This window comes from Colias philodice, chromosome 13 (genome assembly GCF_061535455.1).
Source record: "Colias philodice isolate Cphi_HAF_F1 chromosome 13, ilColPhil1 Martin Lab GWU primary, whole genome shotgun sequence".
NCBI lineage: Eukaryota > Metazoa > Arthropoda > Insecta > Lepidoptera > Pieridae > Colias > Colias philodice.
The window spans coordinates 95,507-120,296 of record NC_143098.1 but is presented as its reverse complement, the minus strand read 5'-3'; the positions used below and the strand labels follow the sequence as shown (position 1 = coordinate 120,296).

Here is a 24,790-nt window from a genome sequence, read left to right as displayed (position 1 = left end):
AGCCTCTTGCTATCTTATATTTAGAACTAGCTGCATATCCCTGCTCCGCCCAAGTAACATAAAAGTTCTTTCAGTGAATAATGTAGCTTTCTGTTCGTGAAATAATTTTCGTTATCAGATAAACACTTCTGTAGCTATAACAAACATACGCTCACAAACATACACAATAAGCAACTCTATATGGTGGCAAATAAAACGCTTTCTATTCCTATAAAGCCTTACGTTTAACTTATAAGAATAGATAAATAAAACACATGCCTTATTAATTAATTCTAAAATAAATTTATTTGACATTCATTCAATCGCAAATTAACATAAACAAGACTTAAACTAAATTTAGGAAACAAAAGAGTTACAAGTTTGTGGCTTAACAACTCTACATGAACATAGTGTGACTGTAATATTCATCATAACACGTAATTTTGTTTCGTAATTAGGTTTGCTGTTGATAAGATTAATGTTATGAATAATTCGTACTTATTATACAATTGCTTTTTGTTTATTTAAGTTTGTTTTTAGTTTTTATTCATCGTGTGTCATTCATTTTAGCTATTTACGTTTGTACTAGTTAAAAGCGAAATGTACCTAAACACTTTAATAAAGATTATTATCTCAAATGTGTGTTAGGAATATTATAAGCTCGAAGCAGTCATGTAGTAAATAGACCAGTTTTCATATAACATTTTCCTGCGAGAATGGAACGTGTCACGTCGCGTTTTCCCGATAAGATGGGATGATGGAAAACATGTTCTACATCACTACACGAAGGTATTATGTAACGGTTACATATTTTGAATGCTCAAATGTGGGTTTGTTCTTGACATTGTTTCATGTGACACTTTCATAAGTAGGTATGATTAAATATATAATTCATAAGTATTTCATAAGTATGAATTAGGTTTTCCTCAATTATTGTGATAATGAAAACATAGAGGTAACGCAATACTTTTACCATTGCAAATTTTTTTTAATGTATTATGTTTTGCTTTTTAGCGAACTTATTTTGTGTACTACGAAAGTTGTCTACGTTAAAAGTAAAAAATAACGTAGAGTACGTACGTAAGTAAAACGACAACCGCGAAAATAGTTCCGAAGCGAAGCTTTTCGCTATAAAAGGGCCAACTATTTCAGAGTTGAGCGTTGAGTAATGTAGAATGTACCTAGCGGGGCGTGGGGGCGCGGGCGGCGCGGGGCTCGGTCGATCGCCTCTGAGGCTCGCCGGCGACGGCGCGGCAACGCGGGGGCGGTAAGAGCGACAACGCCGCGATCAGCTGTTGCACGCTTATAAATTCAAAACAGGCGGTGGTCCCTGCAGCGGAATATGGGACGAGGAGCATTGATTTCGGGAGGAAAGTAATAAGTTCCTCGGCGGATCGATGGCGCGACGACCTCGTGCGTCGCTCCACATTCGCAGACGCGCGAGGAAGCGAGCGAGTGCCCTTCCGACTCCACACTACGCAATTACTAACGAACCCTTCGTTTCGGTTTACGTAACAAGTTATTTTACGAATTCGTCTTTTTGTATTCAGATTCAGGCGCGTATTTCTTTTTTGAAAGGTCGCTCGAAAGTTTTATGAATAGCAGTTAGGTAGAGCTCGTAAAAAGTAGGTTCATAGTACCTATCTGTTAAGCTCTATCACTTTACTAAGGAATGCATCGTTCAAGGATGATTGAACATCGAATCTATGTCTAGGTGATAGTAATAATTCCTACATTCTCGAGCGCCACCAGCGGAGTGTGACGTCATGCACCATTTGGCCTAATTAGAGAGGAACCTCTGGCCCGCGACCGGAGGAAATTAGACTGAACCTCCGAGAGGTCACGCCGGGCTACTTAGACGTGTTGCGGTACTCATGCTTTTTGCTTCTCGAATTCATTCCAGTGCAAAGAACTTAAAAATTACAATTGTAATTTACAGTTAATTGTTATCACTTAGTTACTTATTACACTTTCAGACTTCAGTACAGTAGTAACAGTAATTACATAGTAGATTATTTTACTTACTTACTTACTTACTTACTCCTGTGGCGCTGAAACCCCGAAGTGGGTCTTGGCCTCCGAGACGAGAACTCTCCACCTTCCCCGGTCCTGAGCGGTCTCTTGCCAATTGTCATTGGCTTGGAGCTTACTCAGGTCCCTCTCCACTTGATCGCGCCAGCGATACTTGGGGATTATTTTAAGAGGAGATAAATCGTACGTACGGTACGTACACGTAACTTTAAAAACATAAAAATAACTGAGTTAAAAACAACCGACTTCATAAACAGAAAAGTATCAAATATTTTTTATTTTTTACTTTTCTGTTTATGAAGTCGGTTGTTTTTAACGCAGTTATTTTTATTTAGTAGGTACTTTTTAGTGTATTTTTCAACACGAATCAAACGAGCCCAATCTCGATATAATTGAGTCAATATATTACTGAGTTCCTAAGGCCACCTTCCGATTCCATCATCAAATCAGCTCTATGTCATGATAATGTTTCATCGCTATCCAATTTACATAAGTATACAAAATTTCAGCTCAATCGGTTACCGGGAAGTAAATCAAAGTTACTTGCTACATTTCAATGAAGTCATCGAGTACAGACAAAAATGCTCATAAAATAAAAACTACTGGGTTTATCCGAATAAAATTTTTATGGGACCAATTCGACACCATCCCGCATCGAATAAAAAAAGAATCACGTAAATCGGTTAAGAAACCTAGGAGTAATCGGTGTACATACATACAAAAAAAATAAATTATACCGGCCGAATTGATAACCTCCTCGTTTTTTTAGAAGTCGGTTAATAAACATGCTCTACATTTTTGTCACGAAGAGCTTAAATACCTACGAATAAGAAGAATTTGCTATTGCCTTGAGTTTTATGTGTTATAGTAATAGATAATAAATACTTGAAGAAAAATGTATTAATATGTTAAGATATAAAGTTAATTACTTACAATTTTATAATTGCCATTAAAATTTTAACTAAATCATTCGTTTTAATATTTGATTATGCACTTGAATAATATTACATTAACTAAATTTTCATAGTTTCACAAGACAACGTGTTCCAATCATATCAAAATGTACAAATATGTATGTACATTGCTGAGCAAAACCTAAAGAGACCTAAAGGCCGATATCTGCCATTAATTATGACATCTGAATAATGCGCTCAGTTAACAGTTATTGCTCCTAATACGCTATTGGCTTTTGTTATCGTAGCACATATAATATACCGTTATGCGTTTACCGCCCTTTCTTCTCTTTGTATATCTGACTAGCTGACCCACGCAACTTCGTCTGCTCTGAAAAGGAAAATTTTGAAATTCGTCGCATGTAGTTATAGAGCTAGAGCTTTCTCGATAATGCACTATATACCCAATATAAAAAACTTTTATCAATTCGAACCTGCAGTTACTACAGTTTTGCATATATTGTATGCAGATATGATTTCAATATAAGAGTGTTACTTCAAACATTATTTGAAATTATGTAGAGAAATGATTTCGAGGTAAATACACTTCACACAATTTTCTATACTCAAAGGCGTATAGAGTAAAAACATTGTTTACAGAACTGGAAAATTTATACAAATGTAATTTCCATTTTCATCTGATTGTGAATAGAAATAAATAGCTAGAATAGTTGTTTTTATGGCAATCGATACAATCGCAGTGATATGCCGATAGCAGTCTGTGTTCGCAGCCCGGGCACAGCCAGGGCCGGGGCTCTCACGTGTCACGCGTTAGTTCCACGTTAATGAACATCTGAAATTCTGACAGGATTTCGAGATACAATGTTTGACTACACTGTTCAATAAAACGAGATATTTGAAAACATTTTGCGAGATATATTCGAACGCGTAATATTTATTTCTTTTTCCTTGTTATTTGCATATTTTTAAACTTGCAATTACATAACAGATTTAACGCTTTTCATTCATAACGACGTCTCGAAGCAGCCAAGCAAGGTCACGGGCGGACGACTACCTACCTTCGTCTGTCGGTGTACTGTGACGGTGACTTTAATTTCATGTCACTGTTAGTTTTGTAGTAAGTACTAATAATTTCAACCGTTTCAATAATTTCAAATACATTTGCCCCTTTGTATTCTACGTTTACCAAATCGAGATTTTCCATCGGACGTTTTCAATTTTATTTCTCCTCTGGTAGCCCTAGGCTTATCTAACATCTACAGACAGCGCTCCATCATGTGTGTATGTGTATGTGCTATGTAGCATGTATGTATGTATGCATGTACCCGTACACCAGGTGCCCGCATCCATTGTTCTCACCAATTTGGTTGTGTCAGCAAAATATAACGCAATAAAGGCTGGGGAAAAGCTAACTTTTCTAGAATAAAATGTAGCGTGTATAACATTGCATTGTATTTTTAAATTATTTATTTTACATCATATTTTGAAACTTTACAATTCATATTTTAATAAAAGATTGTAAGGAAAATAAACAAATCTCTGAAGTAATCAGATAACCCACATTGTCCTTTTTATTAAGTCACTCTCAACTTTGCTCAAGGTCAAAGTCTGTGCTGTAATCTTCAATTGTTTCCCCAAACTGACTGAAACTTTGAAATCGTGATCATTTTAAATATTTTTATTGAGGCGTGTTTATAAGACAGATGTTTTTATTCACACAATTGGTGACTTGTTAGTTTATGTGGGTCTGCTGTTTATCATCCTTATTGTCAATGTATTGCCAGGAAATGCGGGCAGTAACCAAAGTATGTTTGATTTAAATTTAAATGTACTCAATAGGTATCAAATTATTTTAAGTATAACTGTAGAACAGACCGTTACTTATTATAAAATTTCTCTACGTAAAAACATTCGAATCAAAACATGGAAAATCTCGAACAGAAACAAACCAGTTTCAATGTAATCAATTATTTTAACGATATTTATACAAAGTAAAACAAACTGATAATTTTCTTCAGATTCCCTAAAAAAGGGAGAACTGTGACCAAAACCATGCGCTTTCTGTACCATTGGAAAGTAATCTGCGAGAGATTATAAACAGAATGTCTTGAATGTAGAGCAGTGATGGTTTACTTTAAACTTTTTAACTTTAAAGACTCAAAAATAATAATTACCGTAACACAGCACATGTCTTTATAGAAGGCTTCCGATTTCTTAAAGATAAATAATATTTTTCATACCTTTCATACCTCGATCTTTCGTTCATGATAAATGAAATCTTTGCTATAAAATAAAACTAATACTATCGTAACGTCTCTACCTTCTCTAAAAAGTTACTGCCTTTTCTTTTAGTCTAAAAATAAATCTCAAAAACAATTCCTAGTAAATACGTCGAATATATAACCGAGTAGGTATGTACTAGGTAGTTAGCAGACAGGCGATAGGTCTGGCTTTAAAGTCGGTAAAATATAACTTAAGTTTCCCGTCTCTTTGTGAATCGAGTGACTTATGGTCGTGTTCAGAGTTTTATGTAACACGTGTCTGCGCACGTGGCTTCGCTTGTGTTGGACGTTGGAACATAAGAGGCAATACTGATTATACTTTATATATCTTTGTACTAATATAAAGTTGAAAATCTTGTCAATGACTTCTTAAAGGACACACATACTTGAACTAGACAACTGAAATACAAAGTTGACTGGAAATTATTTGTTGGAAATAAAAATCTGATTTGACTGTAGTTATTTTTAATACCTAAACAGATTGTTTTAATAACATTTATGATTTAATGCAAAGAACCCCTCATTGAAAAACCGCGCATGCCACGACTGTATCGACGTGAGCGTAGAATTTAATAGAACCCCATTGTACCATTCATTGTTGGAATTCTTCAATAATGTACAAACTACATTAATATAACATATTGCTTTATATCCACTCGCTTTTGTATAGAAATACATTCTACTTAATCGCATTATGTTAAGCCAAGTTATTATATGTAAGTGTAACAACATTATTTTGCTTCAAAACATATTATGATATTAACATAATATTTCAATTAATTACTACCTAACAAAGTAATTAGTAACAAAGGAAATATTTCGAAGACCCCATGAAGTCATTACTTTCTCTGTAAATTGCTTCATAGATTGTGCATCAAATCAAAGTAAGGCCACATCAGTTACAAAGATTGCCGGCTATCTGCTAGATCTTCATTGTAAGAACTTCCTGAGCCCAGCGGAGCGCGGCCCGTGCGAACTCCGCTTGTTACCGCATGTCGACGTGCTTTCTGTGCTTTTACAATTAACTAACTTCATCAAATACAATCAGGAAAATTATGAAAGACACGCTGTTTTTTGACTTCGTGAATTAGGGCGTAGGACTTCTATCCAGTCAGTTATTTTGAGCGAAATCTGCATTGTATGCGCTCTACTACTAACTATACTTGCACGTTAATTAAAAATATATTTGTGATGAAAACAAGTGAATTGGTATTTGGTATTTTAACATCAGAAATATCATTCAAACTTCACTTTGATTTAGGTATTTACTTGTTAAAATCACGGTAGACTTTAAAAAAAGTCCTATTTATTTAACCAGACTTATTATAGAGGCACTTATTTGTCTAAATACAGAACGAAATTATTTAAAACTGCTATATTATGCCCATTTTGACGATACGTAACTCTGAACCCTGACGAATGAGTACAATACTGTGTGTGTGACGTGGTGTGATATCATCACAAATAGAGAAACATAACGATATTACGGCACAAAACCTCCGCTCGTAACGAGCTGCGTCGGGAAGGAAGGAAGCCGAGCTCGGCTTGCGACCTGCCCCATCAGGGCTGCCCCATTGATCTCAATGCATTTATTTTCAAAAAATATTTAAGACACATATTTTCCGTTAACATGTTTATTAAGGATACACAAACTCACACACATTTTTTTCTACAGCAAATAAGAATATAATCTAAAAATATACATCTATTCTCAATGTAGTTAACCAAATTAACATGCAAGTGACAAACGATTCCCAAAATAAACTACGAGCGTTATATATTAATTTCTGGTTGAGGTTACGTCAACAATTATTTTCGACGATAAATTTAACTTACCTTTTGTTAAATTTAAACAGCTCATTTTCAGCATTTTGTTCACAATTTTCCTTGTACCTGAAATAGAATTCAGCTGAAACATAGCCACGTTTTCTCTCCTAGTACGGTAGCCCTAGGTAGGTTCCCGCGGGGCGGGTGGGTGCGGGGTGCAACGCGCGGGTGGCGGGCGCGGTGTGTGGAGTGCGGGGGCCGGGGTGCGGGGCGCGGGGAGCGCCGCAGCTCGAGCGGTGCAACAGCCCAGCAGGGTGCGGAGTGGTGGGCAAGGTCACTGCCGCACGCGAGTCATTCATGCCGCTCGCCGGTTGCCGCACGATGCCACCATTTCCCAAATTCCTTCGGTTCCACACTGGTTCAATGTTATGAGGGTAATTTGCAAACTGAACTCGCCGTGGAGCTTTGCTTTCGATAAGGATTATTATCGCTGTTGCTATCATTCGATACCTCGGCCAGAACTCGCCAATTGTACACACTATGTCGCATTAGTACCTAGACGCTCGTGTAAACACAATGGAGTAAACGAATTTACTTAACATACTTTTTATTACATTCGTTCCAAAGACCTGAAGTGTCATCGACCTCCTTATTTATTCAGCCGTAGAATATTATTCAAATATTCCCATTGAAAATATCTTTCAAAGACAATATATTTTATATTAATCGTTCGTAACAAACGACTCGCTGATTTTCGGAGTCACCGACAGCGGCGGGTAATTAAGCATAGAAAATAGTGTTTATTGGCAACTTGGGACAGACTAAATAAACATAAAGTATTATTCACCAGTGAAGCAATAACTGGCAATTAAATAATCTAGATTAATAGATATCGGGCTAATTACGGAGCTAATTGCCTTCATAAAATATATCTGCGCCGCTCTGTCCAACTTTAATATCAGCCGATGCTATCTATTAATGGAAAATGTATATTATGTTACGTTTATTTTACTTTGAATGCACATTGTTCAACTAACAAATGTTCACTGTTTCTTTTAGCAATTTAATAATATCAGATGCATTATATTGTGTGAAGTTAATCAGATAGTGCACAATGACAGGACTTCTATCGCCGTATTGTAGCATGTATAGTAGATCTGATGATGCAAATACTTAAATACTTAATAAACCAATCGTCTTAAACTACGCATTTTCACTCGCGATACTAATAGAGAGAATAGAGCAACAAACGAGTGTGGTCTGTATGGACTCTAAGAACATACATAAAGCTGACTGTGACTCTATAAACACTATAAAGTACAAAACATAGAGCTACAACTTACTAATTATTGCAACCAGTGACTCTACAAACCCGCAGAGCAACAACTGACTATGACTCTAAACATATAGAGCAACAAATGACCTAACAATCATCCGAGAGCTGAGAAATTATGGTCGAGAGTATTACCAGTAAATTGTCTTTTATGTATCGAATTGTCAACGTAACAGAGGCCATTCTCTAAGTCCCTCATACAATTTTTAAAAAACTTGTAGTTTATACTCTCAATATTGCCAATCACTAATCAAACAATCCAAAACCCCTTCACCAAATCACCAATTAAGCGTGGTATTTGAAATTTACGAAATTAATAGAATTTACTTAATCAAATTAACTTACGAAACATAACTTTGCTTCATATTAAAATTATAATAATGCTGAATCATTTTCCACTTCAAGTAGTCGCTACAGACACTGTTATTTTTAACATATTCCATGAATAAACATATCTATTGAAACAGAAAAACGACATTTTTATTACTTTGTATATATTAGTGAGTACATGATTTACATGAGCTATCGGGTATAAAGAAATATTGTATGTTATTATGTAGTTATTAGCATATTTACCCTCTACTGCACACTCGCCCAGCACTGCACAGCGCCGGGCCGCGGGCGCGCCTCACGTGCGCGCGCGCAGAGGAAAGCCGCTTTCTTATCTATTATCATTTTTCTCCATTTCACGGTTATCACTTACACTTATTGTATACATTATTTCTTGTTGTATTCACGTACACGACAAGAGAAAGCCTCATTTGAATGTGCTTGCCTGTATCTACTAGCGATCCAACCCTGGTTCGCTTGGACTAAGTTTTACGTATTTTTTATTAGCTAGCACGGTTATTAGTACTTTATTCTACATAATATTAATTCTCGATATAGTTCTGTGTATTAATTCTATTAATTATTAATTTATCATAGAATAGTAGGTACTAACCGAAATATTGTACATTTTTGGATGCAATGAATTGGATGAAATTTATAAATTAGGACGGTTAATGAACTGTTAGACAAAAACACCATTTGATTAGGTATATACATATTTTATAGTCATATTTTCTATACGCACTTAGGCTTTCTCACGTACGTGCTTTCCTAAACTATTAAACGTTTACGATGAATAGAGTAGAAAGTTATTATTCTCCTATTGGCATTAATAATTGTCGTTCAAATCATACAAGTAAGTTTCCATAAGCAGTAACCAAGCGAACGGCTCTGCACTACGAGCTGAGAAAATGTTGTGTTAGTTGTTACCCAGTGATACATAAATAAAACATGTTGTCTATAAATACGAGCCACGCCTTATTTGGCCGAGACTGGATGTCGTCTCGTCTGTGTGACTGTGGCTGACACCTCGCGACATCTATTATGTTCATACTTAACGTTTAACCGACTTCACGAAACGAGAATGTTGACGCGATGTATCCCGCAAATAATATTGATGTACAATTCTAAAATGTAGAGCTTTTAAGCAAATATCCTTTAATACGTGTACATTGTAAAACATATACTTGTTAACAATCTCCGATTCTATTTGAAGAATTTTTATAGTTCTATATTAAATTAAATACATTTTAAATGATCAGAAAATGCACATCAGTGTTACAGAAGATGTATATAGACCAGTTTTAAGCGCGTCACACACGGTGAAGATACTATAATATTTTATCTTAAGACGATACACAAAAAAAAATCCACTGCTTGGCGGGCGGAGTCTAATGCAGGCGCTAGACATGTGATCAAATACGCAAATACCTACAAAGTCGCGAAGTGTGGCACTGACATTTGCCTATTTGTTCAAAGTTTGAACACATATTTGAAGTTTGCCGAGTCGAGTCGGTTTTTCTGCGAACATCAAAGTAATCAAACTTCAAAGTTGCTTCAAAGTTTGTGCGCCCTGCCACACTTGTTGCAATGCTTAGTAACGCGCGCGCCGCTGACCAGAGCAGTTGTGTGTGTATATTTTGAGTGTCATTTAATGGAGTGGAGTAATGATGTAGTTATCGAATTTCTTCAGCTACTTGAAGCGGAACCCTCCATATGGGATCCAAAAAACAAAGACCACAAAAACCGTAACGTTGTAAACGACGCATGGGTCCGAATAAAAAATAATTTATCACTACCGTTTACGGTAGATGAACTAAAAAGAAAGAAAAATAGCCTTCTAACCCAGTATAGGGATAATTTAAAAAAAATTAAAGAGACAACAAAAATCGTCTTCCGATCTATCAGCCATCTTTGCAATAACTGTGCTGTAAAACATTTGAAAACAAGTCTAGCAGGCATATTTGTAATCGTGTTTGCGTCAAAGTTTTCACTTCAAAGTTTGTACAAATGTTTGCTCAAACTTTGAAGCCAATGTGTAGCGCCAGCATAATAGCTCGCTGTCGCGAACGCGGGTGTGCGCGAAGTCATTCTTGCAAACTCGCCGCGCTGCCGCTGGCCGACTCGGGACAAACATGTATGGAGTCGTCATACAGTTATAATATTGTTATACATTTATTTAATTGTTGATTTATTGGTTTTATTTTCTTGCTTATAAACACAAAATTATCTTCTTTTTAACAACTACTTAGACATTATTAATAATTATTAATTATTATTATTTCGTAATGTTTACTTTATTACAAAATAATACAGGTTATAAATAATCTTTAAAATAACAAAAAATATTGTTACTCTGAAAAAATGAAATGGTACCTAATTACGCGGACTACTGAATTGATTTAGATAGAATTTGATGCTGACGTAGATATTACATCATGCCCAGAAATGAAAGGTACTATTTCTGCAAGAAGTTATAAACCCTAATTCTTCTCAGTCAAAGTCAAGAGTGGAAGATATCGCTAATACAGTAAAACTGATGCGAAACTTTGGATGTTAATTTGTATATTTTTTTGTTAGTTGTTACTTAATCACGTCAAGACTACCTACATTACCAATTTTGATAAAATATAGCTAATTGCCTGGATTTACACATAGGATACTTTTTATCCGAACTGAACACTTCTGTGGGATAAAACAGGATTCACGATATAACCTAATTCCACGCGGGCAAAGCCGCGGTCGGAATGATATTTTTTTACATAAAAAAATTGTTTAAAAAAAAACACAAAATATATTGACGCATGTATTTATTTTTTGCACTCTATTATAATTGTAATTATTCATTACAAATAATCAAAATAAAATAGCCAGAACAAAGTTAGGCCCTGGTAGGATAGGTAGGCAGGTACAGCAATGTGAGACGAACACTGGCTTATTTATACCAATAATAATGTATTATAAACATTAAATTAAGTTTACTTTCTAACAACAAAAATACATAATATTAGCTAATGTGAAAACGAATCAACCAATCATCCCACAACAATGAAATGTGCACACAAATATTCATCCAAATCGGTTCATGTGATTAGGAGGAGTGACTGCAGCGCCATCCTCCGGGCCCAATTGTGTTTCCAGATCACCCAGGAATTCAATTTAATATAATTACACAAAATTTTTCGAAATGAAAACTCACATTACTATGTAAATATGAATATAAACCGGTTTTAGTACTAAGCAATTTCCCGCACAGGTGTAGTAAGTATAAATGAAATAAATATCAACATCAAATTCTTTATACAACATACTTATCTACCACCTACTAAGAAATCCTTGAAATTTTTTCGTATTTTTTTAAAATATAATACTACTCCAACGAGCTCCTGTTCCATAATTCCATATTACGTCCACCATACTTCCACTAAGTTCACCATGATTTTTTATTTCTTTGCACTTTGTTGCTTTTTGCTAAAAATGGAATCATGCGATAAAACCAGTAGAGCGTTGATAACATACATTTTTGACTGAATAAAGGTACTTACGAAGGAGTGGGTTCACATTGTGAACAATCAGTGGGTTTATTTTCCTTCTGGATTCCGGATTTCTGAAAAGATTATTTATGCTATAAATGAAATAATCTTACACATTCGTTATGTACTTAAAACAGGGGTACATATCAAACATCGTCTATAATACAATTATCATCAAATTTAAAATAAAACCAACTTACTTCATTAATTTGTTCCAATTGTAAGCATTCTTTTTCCTCCAACCTTTATGTTTCTTCTTCTTATTTTCTTTATTGTCCCCATTTGTCTCATTTTGTCTTATCGTGTTGTCACCCTTTTTTACGATTGCGCAAGCGACACAAGCTCCCCGTGTGACGGCCGTAGCGGGAATGACTCGTGCAGCGATCGGGGTAGGAAGGTACAGGGCGGCTCTCGCTATATTGGCTGGTCAGGCGCTAATTTCAAGTATTTCTTGTTTATTTCAAAACCATCGCATATTTCAAAATTCTAACACGGTAGACGTATAGGTTGTATATTTTATAGTTAATATCCAAAGAGTCGTAACTTTACGTTTGTTATTTTGAAGATGCCAGAGATTAAAAAAAAATAACAATGAGAACTTTGTATTTTTTTTCTATCGAGAAAATATCATGGAATCATGTTTCTAAAACGGTAGACGTATTGTGTTACTATTGAACTTTCTTGTCAAGAATTTTCATCACGACAACTTTAATAATATAAAAATTACGAAGGTTTAAAAAGGGCCGTAAATGTTAGAAAAATTAATTCATCACCTTAAGATACTGTAATCTATACTAATATTATAAAGAGGAAAAGTTTGTAAGTATGTATGTATGTATGTATGTATGTATGGTTTTCACGCATAAACTACTGGACCGATTTCAAAAATTCTTTCACCATTAGAAAGCTGCATCTTTACTGAGCAACATAGGCTATATTGCATTTTCAAAAAAATTAGAGATCCTTACCAAAAATGCAATAATGTAACCCAAGGTGTAAAAAAATCCTCAATAAAACTTCTGTCATCGCGTGCGCTGCGGAATCTATTGAAGATAGAACAAAAAAATGTTCTACGGTATTATAGAATGGATCAATATCTACAAGAAAGTCCGCGATACCATATGTCCATCTTCAGTAGTTATGTTACTACAACAACTTTTTTACGTTTTCAAAGTAAATAGAAGTGCCGACAGTAATCAAACCATGTTATCCATTACACATATATTAATCCTTATCCCATTAAATGATGTTTTATTATAGACTGTTTCAATACCAGCAAAATGCTTTTTAAATGAAAAGAATTGGATATTCCATTCAAAAGATATAACGAATTTTTAAAAGTGTCAATCTACAGAAAATAGTAGGTATACTGTTCGAGCAGGCCGTAGTGCGGGGGTCCCGAACGGCCACGGCCCCTCCCCCGGAGGCCGTGGGTATCTATGAAAGATTTCCCCACTAAAAAAAAAAAAAGGCCGTAGTGCGGGACGGGGTAAAGGTGATTTTCATGTTATTAAAAATTAAACCTATAGTCCGACCTATAGTAGACTTTTCACTGTAACGATATCGCTATCTATGTGGGTGAAACCGCAGGGCATTGCTAGTATTTTATATTACAGTATCTGTATCCGGTATCAGCGTTCAGCGGTTCAGCGTCCGACCCGAAATTTTGTGGGTCATTTGTAACAGGATGGCGGTTCTACGGGGGTCTTAGTACCTACGCAATGACAAAAAGAAAAATGATGGTCAGAACGCTGATACCGGATACCTTAAGATACTGTAATGTAAAATATTACAGTATCTTAAGATAAAATATTATAGTATCTTCACCGTGTGTGACGCGCTTTATACTTATTATGACTGACATTCATTGTACGTAATTACATGCCGTTTTTATATCTTTTAAGCTCGATTCCATTGAAAAAACTTGACTCTTTTGAATGAATTACAACAGTTAAAACGACAATGATATCTTGTAAAGAGAAATCCCTAAACATGTTATTTTCATTGCAATTATCAAGTAACTTCAACTTGTATTAAAATCATATACACAGTATAGGCTATTTACTTAATTTTTGTGTGAAGGCGGCAACTTTTAATTTCACTTTTATCTGTCAACTAGTTCATTCAATTAGACGACTGAAGGGGTCAGCAGTTCAGACTCCAGCTTATTTTCTGAGAACACAACCACAACACAACGCACCATATTCTAGGAATAGAACAGGCAAACATTTTCTTTTCCTCGTGACTATAAATAAAATGAATTCATTTCACATTACAAGAACACAAAAAATATACTAACATTGAAAAAATACGTCATAATGCATTATAAGTGCATTTATTTCACGTGACCTTATAAAATATAAATAAATAATATTTACCCTTTGTAATCTATAAAGCTGTTTAATAAAAATTCAATGTCCCTAACATGGTAACTTGACAACTAATAAATGCGTTGTTATATTTAGCGACTTTGAATGAAAACATTAATACTTATTTTACGACCACGTTTCATTTTACCTCAACCTACAAAAACATAATTTCAGTAGGCGCACGGAAAAGTAAACATCATCGAAACTTTAATTAGGACACTTCGTGACGAACCACTTTCTATTATTGCAGGCTCGTTGCTCGATAAACTTCGTGCTTTACCCATAGACCCAATTTAGAGTCAGACTCGAGAATATACACCACATTACTTCTCTTCGTAGAAGCGATCGGTGAAACCTAATTAGGAGTCGCAGGTATAAGAAATAGTGGTCCATTACAGGTCTTACAGTCTATTACAGTGCGGCGTGGGACAAAAAGTGTAAAGTTGCAGACGAGAGTCGAGAGTGCATATCGAACGGAAGTGCGCATGAAGTCGGTTAGTAATGCGCTCGTTGAATTATTTACACGCTCGCCGCGACATTGGTTTTTCACCTCGCTTCACCACTCGTTGGGGATTATTAAATCTGCGGTCTAGTTGCAATAGACGCGAAACCAACAGTGCAGTTACAAAATATCCACTCAATTTTACATTACTCTGCTCTTGTGAGTTTCATGTATCCGGTAAAATGTACCTAACCACTTTGTGAATATGAAAATAAAAGTCACAAAATTATCTTCAATATTGCTCCTTCATGAAATGCTCTTTGGCGCGAATATCATATTCAAAACGTTTGAATTCTATTCTTCCCAGGAGATATTGTACACTTACAGTCTCGTCGTACCAAAAAGTAAGATAAAAGGTGAGCAAGTCTGGTGAATGCATCGCCCGCGGGATCGTGTGAACTAGACGCAATAATTGTATTTAATAACACATAAGTGGCTATGAGCGGTTACTGCGCACACAAAAAGTGTGGAGCATCCGCCGCCGCGCCGAGCTCCATACAACTATACACTATTGTAGTCATCATGCAGTTATCACAAGTTGTTACCTACAAAGCCACAGACTCTCTGCAGATTTAAGGTAACAAGAGACAAAATTATTAAACCTACACTAATTATTAAAAGAGACAAATTTTTTATACTTTATGTTCCGGTGAACTTGATTTCTCCTGTTTCTTATATTTTATGTAAGTAATCATGTTTACATAAAGTTGTATCCATATTTCTCACCGTTTTTTACTTGCCTATACAACAAACATTTCAAAACCATAATCAGCGAAACTGACTAAATTGACGTATCTTCATATAGCTGTGAAAATTTAAACTCGATTTACGATTCCTAGTTACGTAATTTAGCACATCGATGAACCATTTGCACGATGCCGCATGATGAAGCTTGAGCTGTTCAGTGACACCGAACGTCGAAACTGCTGACTCAGCTCCCTCCGCCTTTAACAATTCCTACCTAATTGTAGGCAGAACTAACAGGCCTTTATTTTTTATCGTAACCAAGTTCATGACCGCGCTTTTTTGTACAACACAGATGAATTGTATCATCATTGTTATATTTTACGCGTATATTCCTCTTGTGATAGAAATCTATCTAGTCTTTTATTGTAAAATACTTAAAGTAAAATTATTGTTCATTAATATAATCCTACATTTTCATAATAAAAATCATAGAATAACACGGAGATATAATGCACTCTATAAAATTTGATAAAAAAAATAAAAGCTAGGCTAAAGCTTCCTGAAATTTCATTTACAACACGCGAGCTTTCTATTTTATTTTTCTGTTTAAAAAAAGGGTAAAAATTCCGAGAGCAACGCCTGAAATTTCATAAAAAAAATATTTAGGTGCGCTCCGTCAGTCCTCTGAACAAAACCCCAGCAGCGACGCGCGTCACTCAACTTCGCTCACTTTATTTTTTAAACTAAAACATTCTCTTGTTTCATGAAACTCGATAGAATCAGTTGACGTGGTGCATTGTCATTGGCCAAGTTTGTCGGCTAACTTTCCTATACAAACTTAAATACACAACTTTCTTTTCGAACTTTTATCCCGGTCTGCTAATTTCAGGTATTTGTCATCCCATTTTTAATTAAATTTGATAAAAACAAAATCTTCAGTTCCCGAGGATGTTACCTATAATATGATGGACTAGATTTGTGCCCGCGACTTCGCCCGCTTTAACGTGATTCCCCGATATAAAAATGTAGCCTATATCTTATTCTGGGTCTTCAGCTAGCACCTACATACCAAATTTTATTGTAATCAATTCAGTGGGTAGTTTAGATTAAAACACATCCCTCTTTTTTTATTAATTATACAGACAATATTTATCATTATTCCAATAGAGTAATTTGATAGCTGTGATTTCAGGCATAAAAACAGATTTTTTTTAAACAGGTTCTTTCGGAATAGTGTAATTGATAACATTTCAACAAGCAAGTTCAAGTCAAACATAAAACCTGTCCCTAATTTCCACTTCAAGCTCCGCAGAGCGCAGAACGTTAGTCGTTACGTGATTACAAACAGTATGTTAGTTGCAGCGGTCGTACGCATCTCCCGACAAACTTGCAAAAACCTGTCGGCAATTATGCGCCAGACGAGCATTTCTTGTTTCAATGGCACATACTCGCGGAATACGCCGTTCGCGCCAAAACACCGCTCTCTTCAGCCGTCTCCTGACTGCACGAGCCACAAAGCACTCCGCCCGCGCTAAGTGCTCACTGCTCTGTGCATGGAAACATCTTTTGTTTTTAGCTCTAAGTCTATACCTACGGCATACGCTAGTTGCTATACAATCTTTTATGTCATTCCTAAATGTTGTTTAGCGTTCTTAAAATTGATATTTACGTATAAGTAGGTAGGTATAGTCCTCATAAAGTTGTTCTGAGTTCTCATACGTGTATTACCAAAGAAAAGAATGTGCAACATTTAATTTAGTATCTGCGTCAAATTGTAGCACGTATCATTGTGCGACTGGAGACGGCGCAAAACCTTCGCAATTCGTTGTGATGATTCTGCGGACACGAGATGAAGTGATTGGAGCGCAGGTGATCGGAATCATCTGTGATCGCTGCTCCCCGTTTTTTTAAATTATATCATAATATTATTTGTTGATGGAATATAGGGCTGCTGGATTTTAATTTTTAAAACTATCAATTTAAATGTATATTAGATGATTCAAAAACAATTTTAAAATTTTACTTTATTTCATCTGGATAACTAACAACATTTTTACTTATATGTATACACATAAACATTTATAAATTTAGGTCACAACAAACTTTACATAATTTTTTTAAACTATGAAAATATATTAAGTTTATTCTTATTTCTTAGATTTTCAATACATTTTTCGACGCATGTGTGAAAGATCGTCGTGATGTATGGAATAAGTAACATTTTTAGAGAAGTCTTGATCGCACATTAAATACTTTAAATGTATTCTTTGCAACATCATAATCACCCTCTATTGTTCCAACGCGTGATATTTAACAATTGCAACTACATTAACTGATTATCTATAAGAAAATATTCCCGGCAAGCAGCCCTGTAGGTACTATCTGTGGGCCGTGAAGAATGCATGCATGCAGGAATGCGCCCCGTGAGTCGTGACCTTGACACGCGGCTTTCGACCCTAACTCCACGCAGCACGCTCGCCGCGACACCCGCCGTGCAGCCGCTCACCGGACTTTACACCCTAACCCCACGCGTTAAGAGCTAATTGAGCTGCACATTACGATTGCAGATCTAAAGTGACGCGAGGGGAATGGCGGGAAATAAACACAATTATTGTGCTCATTCGTTAATACAAATGACAGCTTTTTAGATTCGAAACGAGGGGGCGTTTTGTTTTATTTTTTTTCCATGATTGTGCCAGTTATTAAAGCAAATAATAACATGAATAACCCACCAGTAACAGATATTAAACACGATCATTTTTGCATCTCCCCATCATACATTTATTTCAATTAGGTATAATGTAATTTATTTCTGATTTAAAAAAGTCGCTTCATAGGTACCTACTATAAAAATAAAAAGCTGTAATAAAAAGTTATAACATAATAAAAGAAAACTTGCCCTCAACTTTTGAAACGTTTTCAAAATAATTTAACATTTACCACATATGTACTTACATAAAGCGGGTCCTACAGAAAGTTTGCTACACGGACACAGTACACCTCTCATGTTATTACCTCTAAGTAGAGTTTTTCTTCATGCTCGAGTGGTGCACATAAATTGCAATATCATAAATGTACAGTTGAGCTTATATTGTTCGTTGTAATAGGATTTTCTCGAAATTCAAAAGCTCTTAAGACTCTTAGAGATGTTGTGGGAAACTTCAGACTTCTCAGTCAATATTTATTACTAAGTATTCTTAAATACCTTTTATCATAATATATTCATATAAAGACTCTACATTCAATTCATGATTAGAATCGTACATACAGACTTCTCCGTCTTATGTGACCATTCTTATCTTCTTATCTAACCATTCTTCTCGCAGTATTTTACAGTACCTATTGTAGTTTACAGAGAAAAATCTAAAGATTATATTCAGAATTCTAAGTTTTCCTGTGCTTAGAGTAACTTTTATATCGTAAACTATTCGCAAATCTGTACAGCATATTATATGATATTATGTACATAACTGGCTCACAACAGCCATTCCCGTAAACCGATCACGTCTCTACATTTTCAATGATTAAGGTTGACAGCCTCGACAGCTGTAATTATGGACTATATCTGACACCAATTATATGAAAATAAGTTTACCTGTTGTTGCATTTTCCTTTGGGAAAATACATTTCTATGTAGAGCATAGATTGCCGCAGTTTGGACAGTAATTCGTATACGCAAACTTGCCCGACCAATGCTTGCAGCCGTGGTACTGTTAACATTTGTACTCTGTAGTGTGTACAACCGTGGTACGACGTCGCGGTCGGCGCGGGGTGCGGCGTGGAACAGGGGGAGGGGGGGTACAGTTAGCATCTGCGCTAACTGTGCTTTATCTTGCCAGTATCGGATTGAGAACCAGCGGCAATCGCTCAAATGATAGACAGCATACCAGATCCACGATTAGACACTGCGAAGTTTTATGGAATAGGAAATATTTGGTTTTCATCAATAGGATCTGGAAGTATTCAGGGGGCTCAGTATTATGCAAAACGTAAATGGATACGAAAATCAAAAGGAAAAACATAAAAAACTAAAATACTTACTAAGTTTTTTCTCGTAAATAATTGTACTTAACATAAATTTAAATTTAAACAAAAAGCTTCACTTCAATCACGTTGCTACAAAACTGGTCGTGATATTTGAATATTAAGCATAAACTTCTTATATTACAATGAACAAGTAAAGTAGGTAATAACTAATAGAAATACCAAATACGGAAGCTTTTCATTTTTATGGTCGTCTGTCAGCCACACCCACGGCATGTAACAGTTGAGTAAACCGTGGTACAAGACTGTGCAGCGTGCAGTCGACCAGCGTGTCCTATTTGTACTGCTTGCTTTGTGCCAAGTGCCAAGTGCCCGCTGACCGCTGACTGCCAAGTGCCAACACAACATTGCGAAATGCTGCTTATTCTTTGTAGTTGCCAATAATTGCTGGTCACTCTTTTGTGGTCAGCCTCTGCATCGTGGGATTGATGGGCTATGTCATTAATAAAATATAATAACTAATAATTTTGTACTACTGTTTTTGATTTATAAACAAAAACAAAATTAACGGTAGAACTTTAAGTTATTGTAGATACATTTTCTTGAAAATTTGTTTATATTTAAATGTTTTTTTTTTAGTTTTTATTAGGCCCCTGTTATACTTTTTGAATATTTTGAGCATCATCCCTCTTAGAAATGCATAAAATTATAACATCTGTCAACTCGCAAACGTATTGGCCGCGCTCGAGACATACTTTAGAGCCGTCTTGTAGATTTCCCGGCGAGAGCTGCTCGCGGCGGCGGGCGTTGACCCCGGCGCGACGCGACGCGACTGCGACACCACTGCGACCAGACGCACGACTCGCATCTGCAATTCATTATCAAATGAGTGTTACGCCTCTGTTAATTGATAAGCAACAATGTAACGCGTAGTAAACATTTCGTTTACAATTTTTATTTGAAAGTTTTTTATAGTTCATTCTTAATTAAATACATTGTCTGCCATTGCACCTGAAGTCAATAAGCACGATTATTTTAATTAGTTACTGTTAAGTTGATTACGATTCGATAGGTTTAACGATATTTGAACTAATAAAATTTATGATTGCGAGCGTTTTATGAAAATTGCTATTTCGTACACTACATACTTCTGCACTTGATAATCATTATTAATAACCTATATTCAATATTCATTCTCTTTGAAAAACAAATGTATACCTAGTAGGTATCTACAATAATATATTTGGGGACTTTCATACAGTTTTTATTGGGAAAAGACGATGCGTTACACAGTTTTTCAAACCTGAATCATAACTAACAGAAAATGTCTCATACATCACTTATATTATGGCATTCGAGGCTTTGTGCGCAAATCCTTGCGAACAAAGGCGGCTGTCCCGGCTGTAGCCTGTGCTGTAGGTGGCTGTAGCGTATCGCATCCGGCTGTCACAACACTTTTATCCCGCAGATTTACGCGTTTCGCCGCTACATTGAACAGGAAAGTCGTAACGGGCTGCGCTGCGCCGCGCCGCCCGCACGTCTACGCACAGCCGGGTGCGGAATAGCGCAGCCTTTCATTCACTGTATAGTGTATACAATATATTATTGAAGTTGAAAGATACCTACTGTAGGCATGATAGGTAGGATGTGGAATTATTACCTAAACAGTAAGGAACTTTGTTCCAATTAATTAAAAATAATTTTAATTTTTAACTGATATTCGTTGATATGGTCTCTCAGGTTACTTGTGGAAATGGACGTTTATACTATATGTACGAAACTATTTTTAACAGTAATATTTTTCCGTACCTTCCATTCGGTAATTTAATAGACAATTTATAAAGCTGTTAACCTACAAAGGCCGTAATAGTATTGTATGCGACGTAAACAATGCGACGAAGCCTGCGTCGCAATAAAAAGTGACACATTGTCGTTGAATTTATATTCGACAAGAGGCGGAATGGCCCATACGTCTCCGCTATTGGCATAAATTGATTTTATAGATGTCAGCTCTAAAGATGTTTTATTGCGCGCCCGACATTCCGCTCAAATATTAAATTGAAAATATTAACTCTATCGCTATTCGCTGCAGAGCTCTCGGTCCGGCGCGGCGCGGCGCTAATCGAGCGTAATTAAATCAAATGCTTTCTTCGGAGTTTTAGCTTCTCTCAGTATTTATTTGAATTTATTATTGATATAGAGTAATGTTTTGTTAGAATTAATTTTATTTATCTATCTTACGTAGGCTACGAAATGTCATGTCTAAATTCTAACATCCACAGAGCCTTTGCCCTCCATTCGGCAACGGATATCATAATATTGTGAATCACTATCAAGTATCGAGGCAATATTAATTCTGTGAGCTTAAATGAACTCTTACGTTATATTTTACAATATGAATAATAATAACCTAATCATACATGAGATCTTGTGTTAAATAATGTTCAACTTAAAAGAACATTAAGATATGTCAGATAAAAGTTTACCAGGGAGTACGATGACCAGGTAACGACCTCACTTATTGAATATTATCTAAAATATATTACGTAGCGTAGTATTTTACAAAATGAATGTTTGTAGCATTAGTCCATAATCTATACCATGTACTGGCATTACATAATTCACGACAGTGAAATGTTAAGGACTGAATGAATAATTAATGTTTCGTGTGTTTGACGTTATAAGTTCAAAAAAAGGTCATAATATTGCGATACATTACCGAGTGCCACCAATAGTATCTAACAATGCACGCCACAAGTTGTGGCAACAAGGCTTTTTGGGAGCTCGCCACTCCCGTCACCATTCACACCATATCACACCGACATTACGGGGTAGATTGGCGTGTGCCGTGTGGGACAGCACGTCACGTCATGCGGCGGGTTGCCGTGTGCAGCGAGGTCGGTCACCCGCGGTATGAAATATGCAGTATTTTGAACGTTTATTTGGGTCGACGGGTTCACCGCTTGTAAGGGCGATTACGTATGGACGACTGAGTATCAGAATCGCTTTACTTATGAGTTATTATTTCGCATCGAACTGTGCGTGCTAAAATCTTTTGCAAAAAAAATATGTGTGCGTGTACTAGTGTACACACGTAAGAAGTGAAACTTCTTTATGACTTATTTTTCAAAAAATAATTTACTATATGCAACTTCACAGAAATACGTCAATCACGCGTGGTAGAGATAAAAACAAGATGGCGCGTAACGGAAAAATGTTACACAAATTTTTTTTCCAACCCCGATAAAGAAGTTTCACTTCAAAAATATATCGCTTTGTTACTGACGGAGGCGATAAAACCTAGTCAAGCGCATACAGCGATCATAAAATTGTAAAGTAAAATCGATCAATGCTACAAAGACCGTCGGCCCCGTTCCCCAGTAAGGGATACGGGGCAGCACACTTTCCACCGCTTATCTGCAGGTGATAAAAAAGTGACGTGAGCACGAGCGTGGGCGTTAGCATAGACTTGTTTTTGTTTGCAGATAGCTCTCGATACTTCAACTGATAACATACAGTTATAATTATAACGTAGTAACCATTAATTGATAAGTGCTTTTATATGCGTACACTCGCACCTCTGACTCGAGTGTTCAGTGAAGTGTTCAGTCGAGTAGTGGCAGATATCGCAGAAGATTATCGCCGCCAATACCGACGTGTCGCCGATTCACGTCTGCCCTTAACCCTACATTTGCAAGCACCGAACAGAGCAAGTCACGCCACCGTAATCTCTATTTCTGTAACAATTTCACATTTTACATAATTCGCGCTAACGCCCGGGGGATTATTTGGATCGGTCCCTCACCCTGACACTCGTGACGTCAGCAACTTACGGTCTACGGACAGCACTTGCGAACCCGTCGAGAACACTTTACCGTTTTCGCCAGTCATTCGTTGAAGATACTTAATTTTGTTGTAGTTATGCATCTATTGTAACTGTTCGACTTATTAAGTATTAGATATAAGAAAAATTCATTCATTTATTCAAGTAACCAGAACTCATTTTGTTAGTAACAATTAATAACTTAAAAATTATGTTAGTAAAAATAATACAATTTATTACGACTGCTAGAAATGCACTCCACCGGGCACCGCAACAAAGCTATCAAGGAAGCAGACAGTTTGCAGGCTGCAGCAGTGGTTTACATACCAGCAGTCGAGCCGACTCGCTATTTTTTTAACAAAATGGCAAATTGTAGTACAGTAACCTTTCCATTTGAACAATTTTAATGGATTCAAATGATCCATAGACTATAGTTATCAAGGAACAATAAATGCTTCTAAATAAACAACAATAACATTAACTTAGGCAATATATTAAACATCGCAACATTTTATTATTGTATTATAAACGTTAAACAAGCTGACATTACCACAGACATGACTGTAAAGAACAATGTGCTATTTTTATAGAATTCGGGCAAATCAGTAGAGATCCATATAAGGCGGTGGTCGTGGTGCGGGCCCCTAGCAACAGCCCACAGCCTTGACGGTTCCATTGAACCTGCACTCGCGCCGCACTCGGCCTCGCCCGCCTCGCCCGCGCCGCCGCAACCATACTGCATCAATAGCCTCTCTGAACATACAACGAAGAAGCGGAAGCTGCATTGAGCAAACTCATCCCACCTCTATAATATTCTATCTATCCCGTAGAATATTTTACATGTATTTGAGTGTAGTATGCTGTATGTATTAAATCGTATGTTACCTGCATACAGGAAATAAACCGCAAATCATAAAAAACGATTACGCTAATGCACCTGGTACCTACTTGGTAGAGATAAAAACTCGTGCGTAAAATTAAAAAATAATAATTTATTTTTCAAAGCACATTTGTTCACTATTAAATTGAAATAAAAGTGAGCAGACCATTGAGTTGTTCTCATAACAGAGCCACAAAGGCTGGGCCTCCCTTATCGTGTTAAATGGACGCATATCTCATAATACGCACACAATACACACGCGGCGGCGCAGGGGTGCGGGAAGGGGGGGAGGGACAGCATTCTTCTTAATTAAGGCTTTATTAAAATAAATGCGGCGTCTGCTCCTAAATTCTATGTTTTAACGTAATTGCTTTAA

The 24,790-nt window shown here is 36.2% G+C and overlaps 2 protein-coding genes across 2 annotated transcripts in view; one reads left to right on the top strand and one right to left on the bottom strand.

The window, feature by feature from the left end:
• LOC149483123 (uncharacterized) overlaps positions 1 to 24,790 on the top strand; it is a 65,439-nt gene that overhangs the window by 20,587 nt on the left and 20,062 nt on the right. The gene's annotated exons all lie outside the window — the stretch shown is intronic.
• On the bottom strand, positions 11,432 to 23,602 carry LOC149483124 (uncharacterized). The gene is made up of 4 exons (XM_089702872.1): positions 23,545 to 23,602; positions 12,370 to 12,592; positions 12,182 to 12,243; positions 11,432 to 12,107 (listed from the first exon to the last, which is right to left on the bottom strand). The coding sequence occupies exons 1-4, from the start codon at positions 23,600 to 23,602 to the stop codon at positions 12,067 to 12,069; spliced, it is 384 nt and encodes a 127-aa protein (XP_089558998.1). The 3' UTR covers positions 11,432 to 12,066.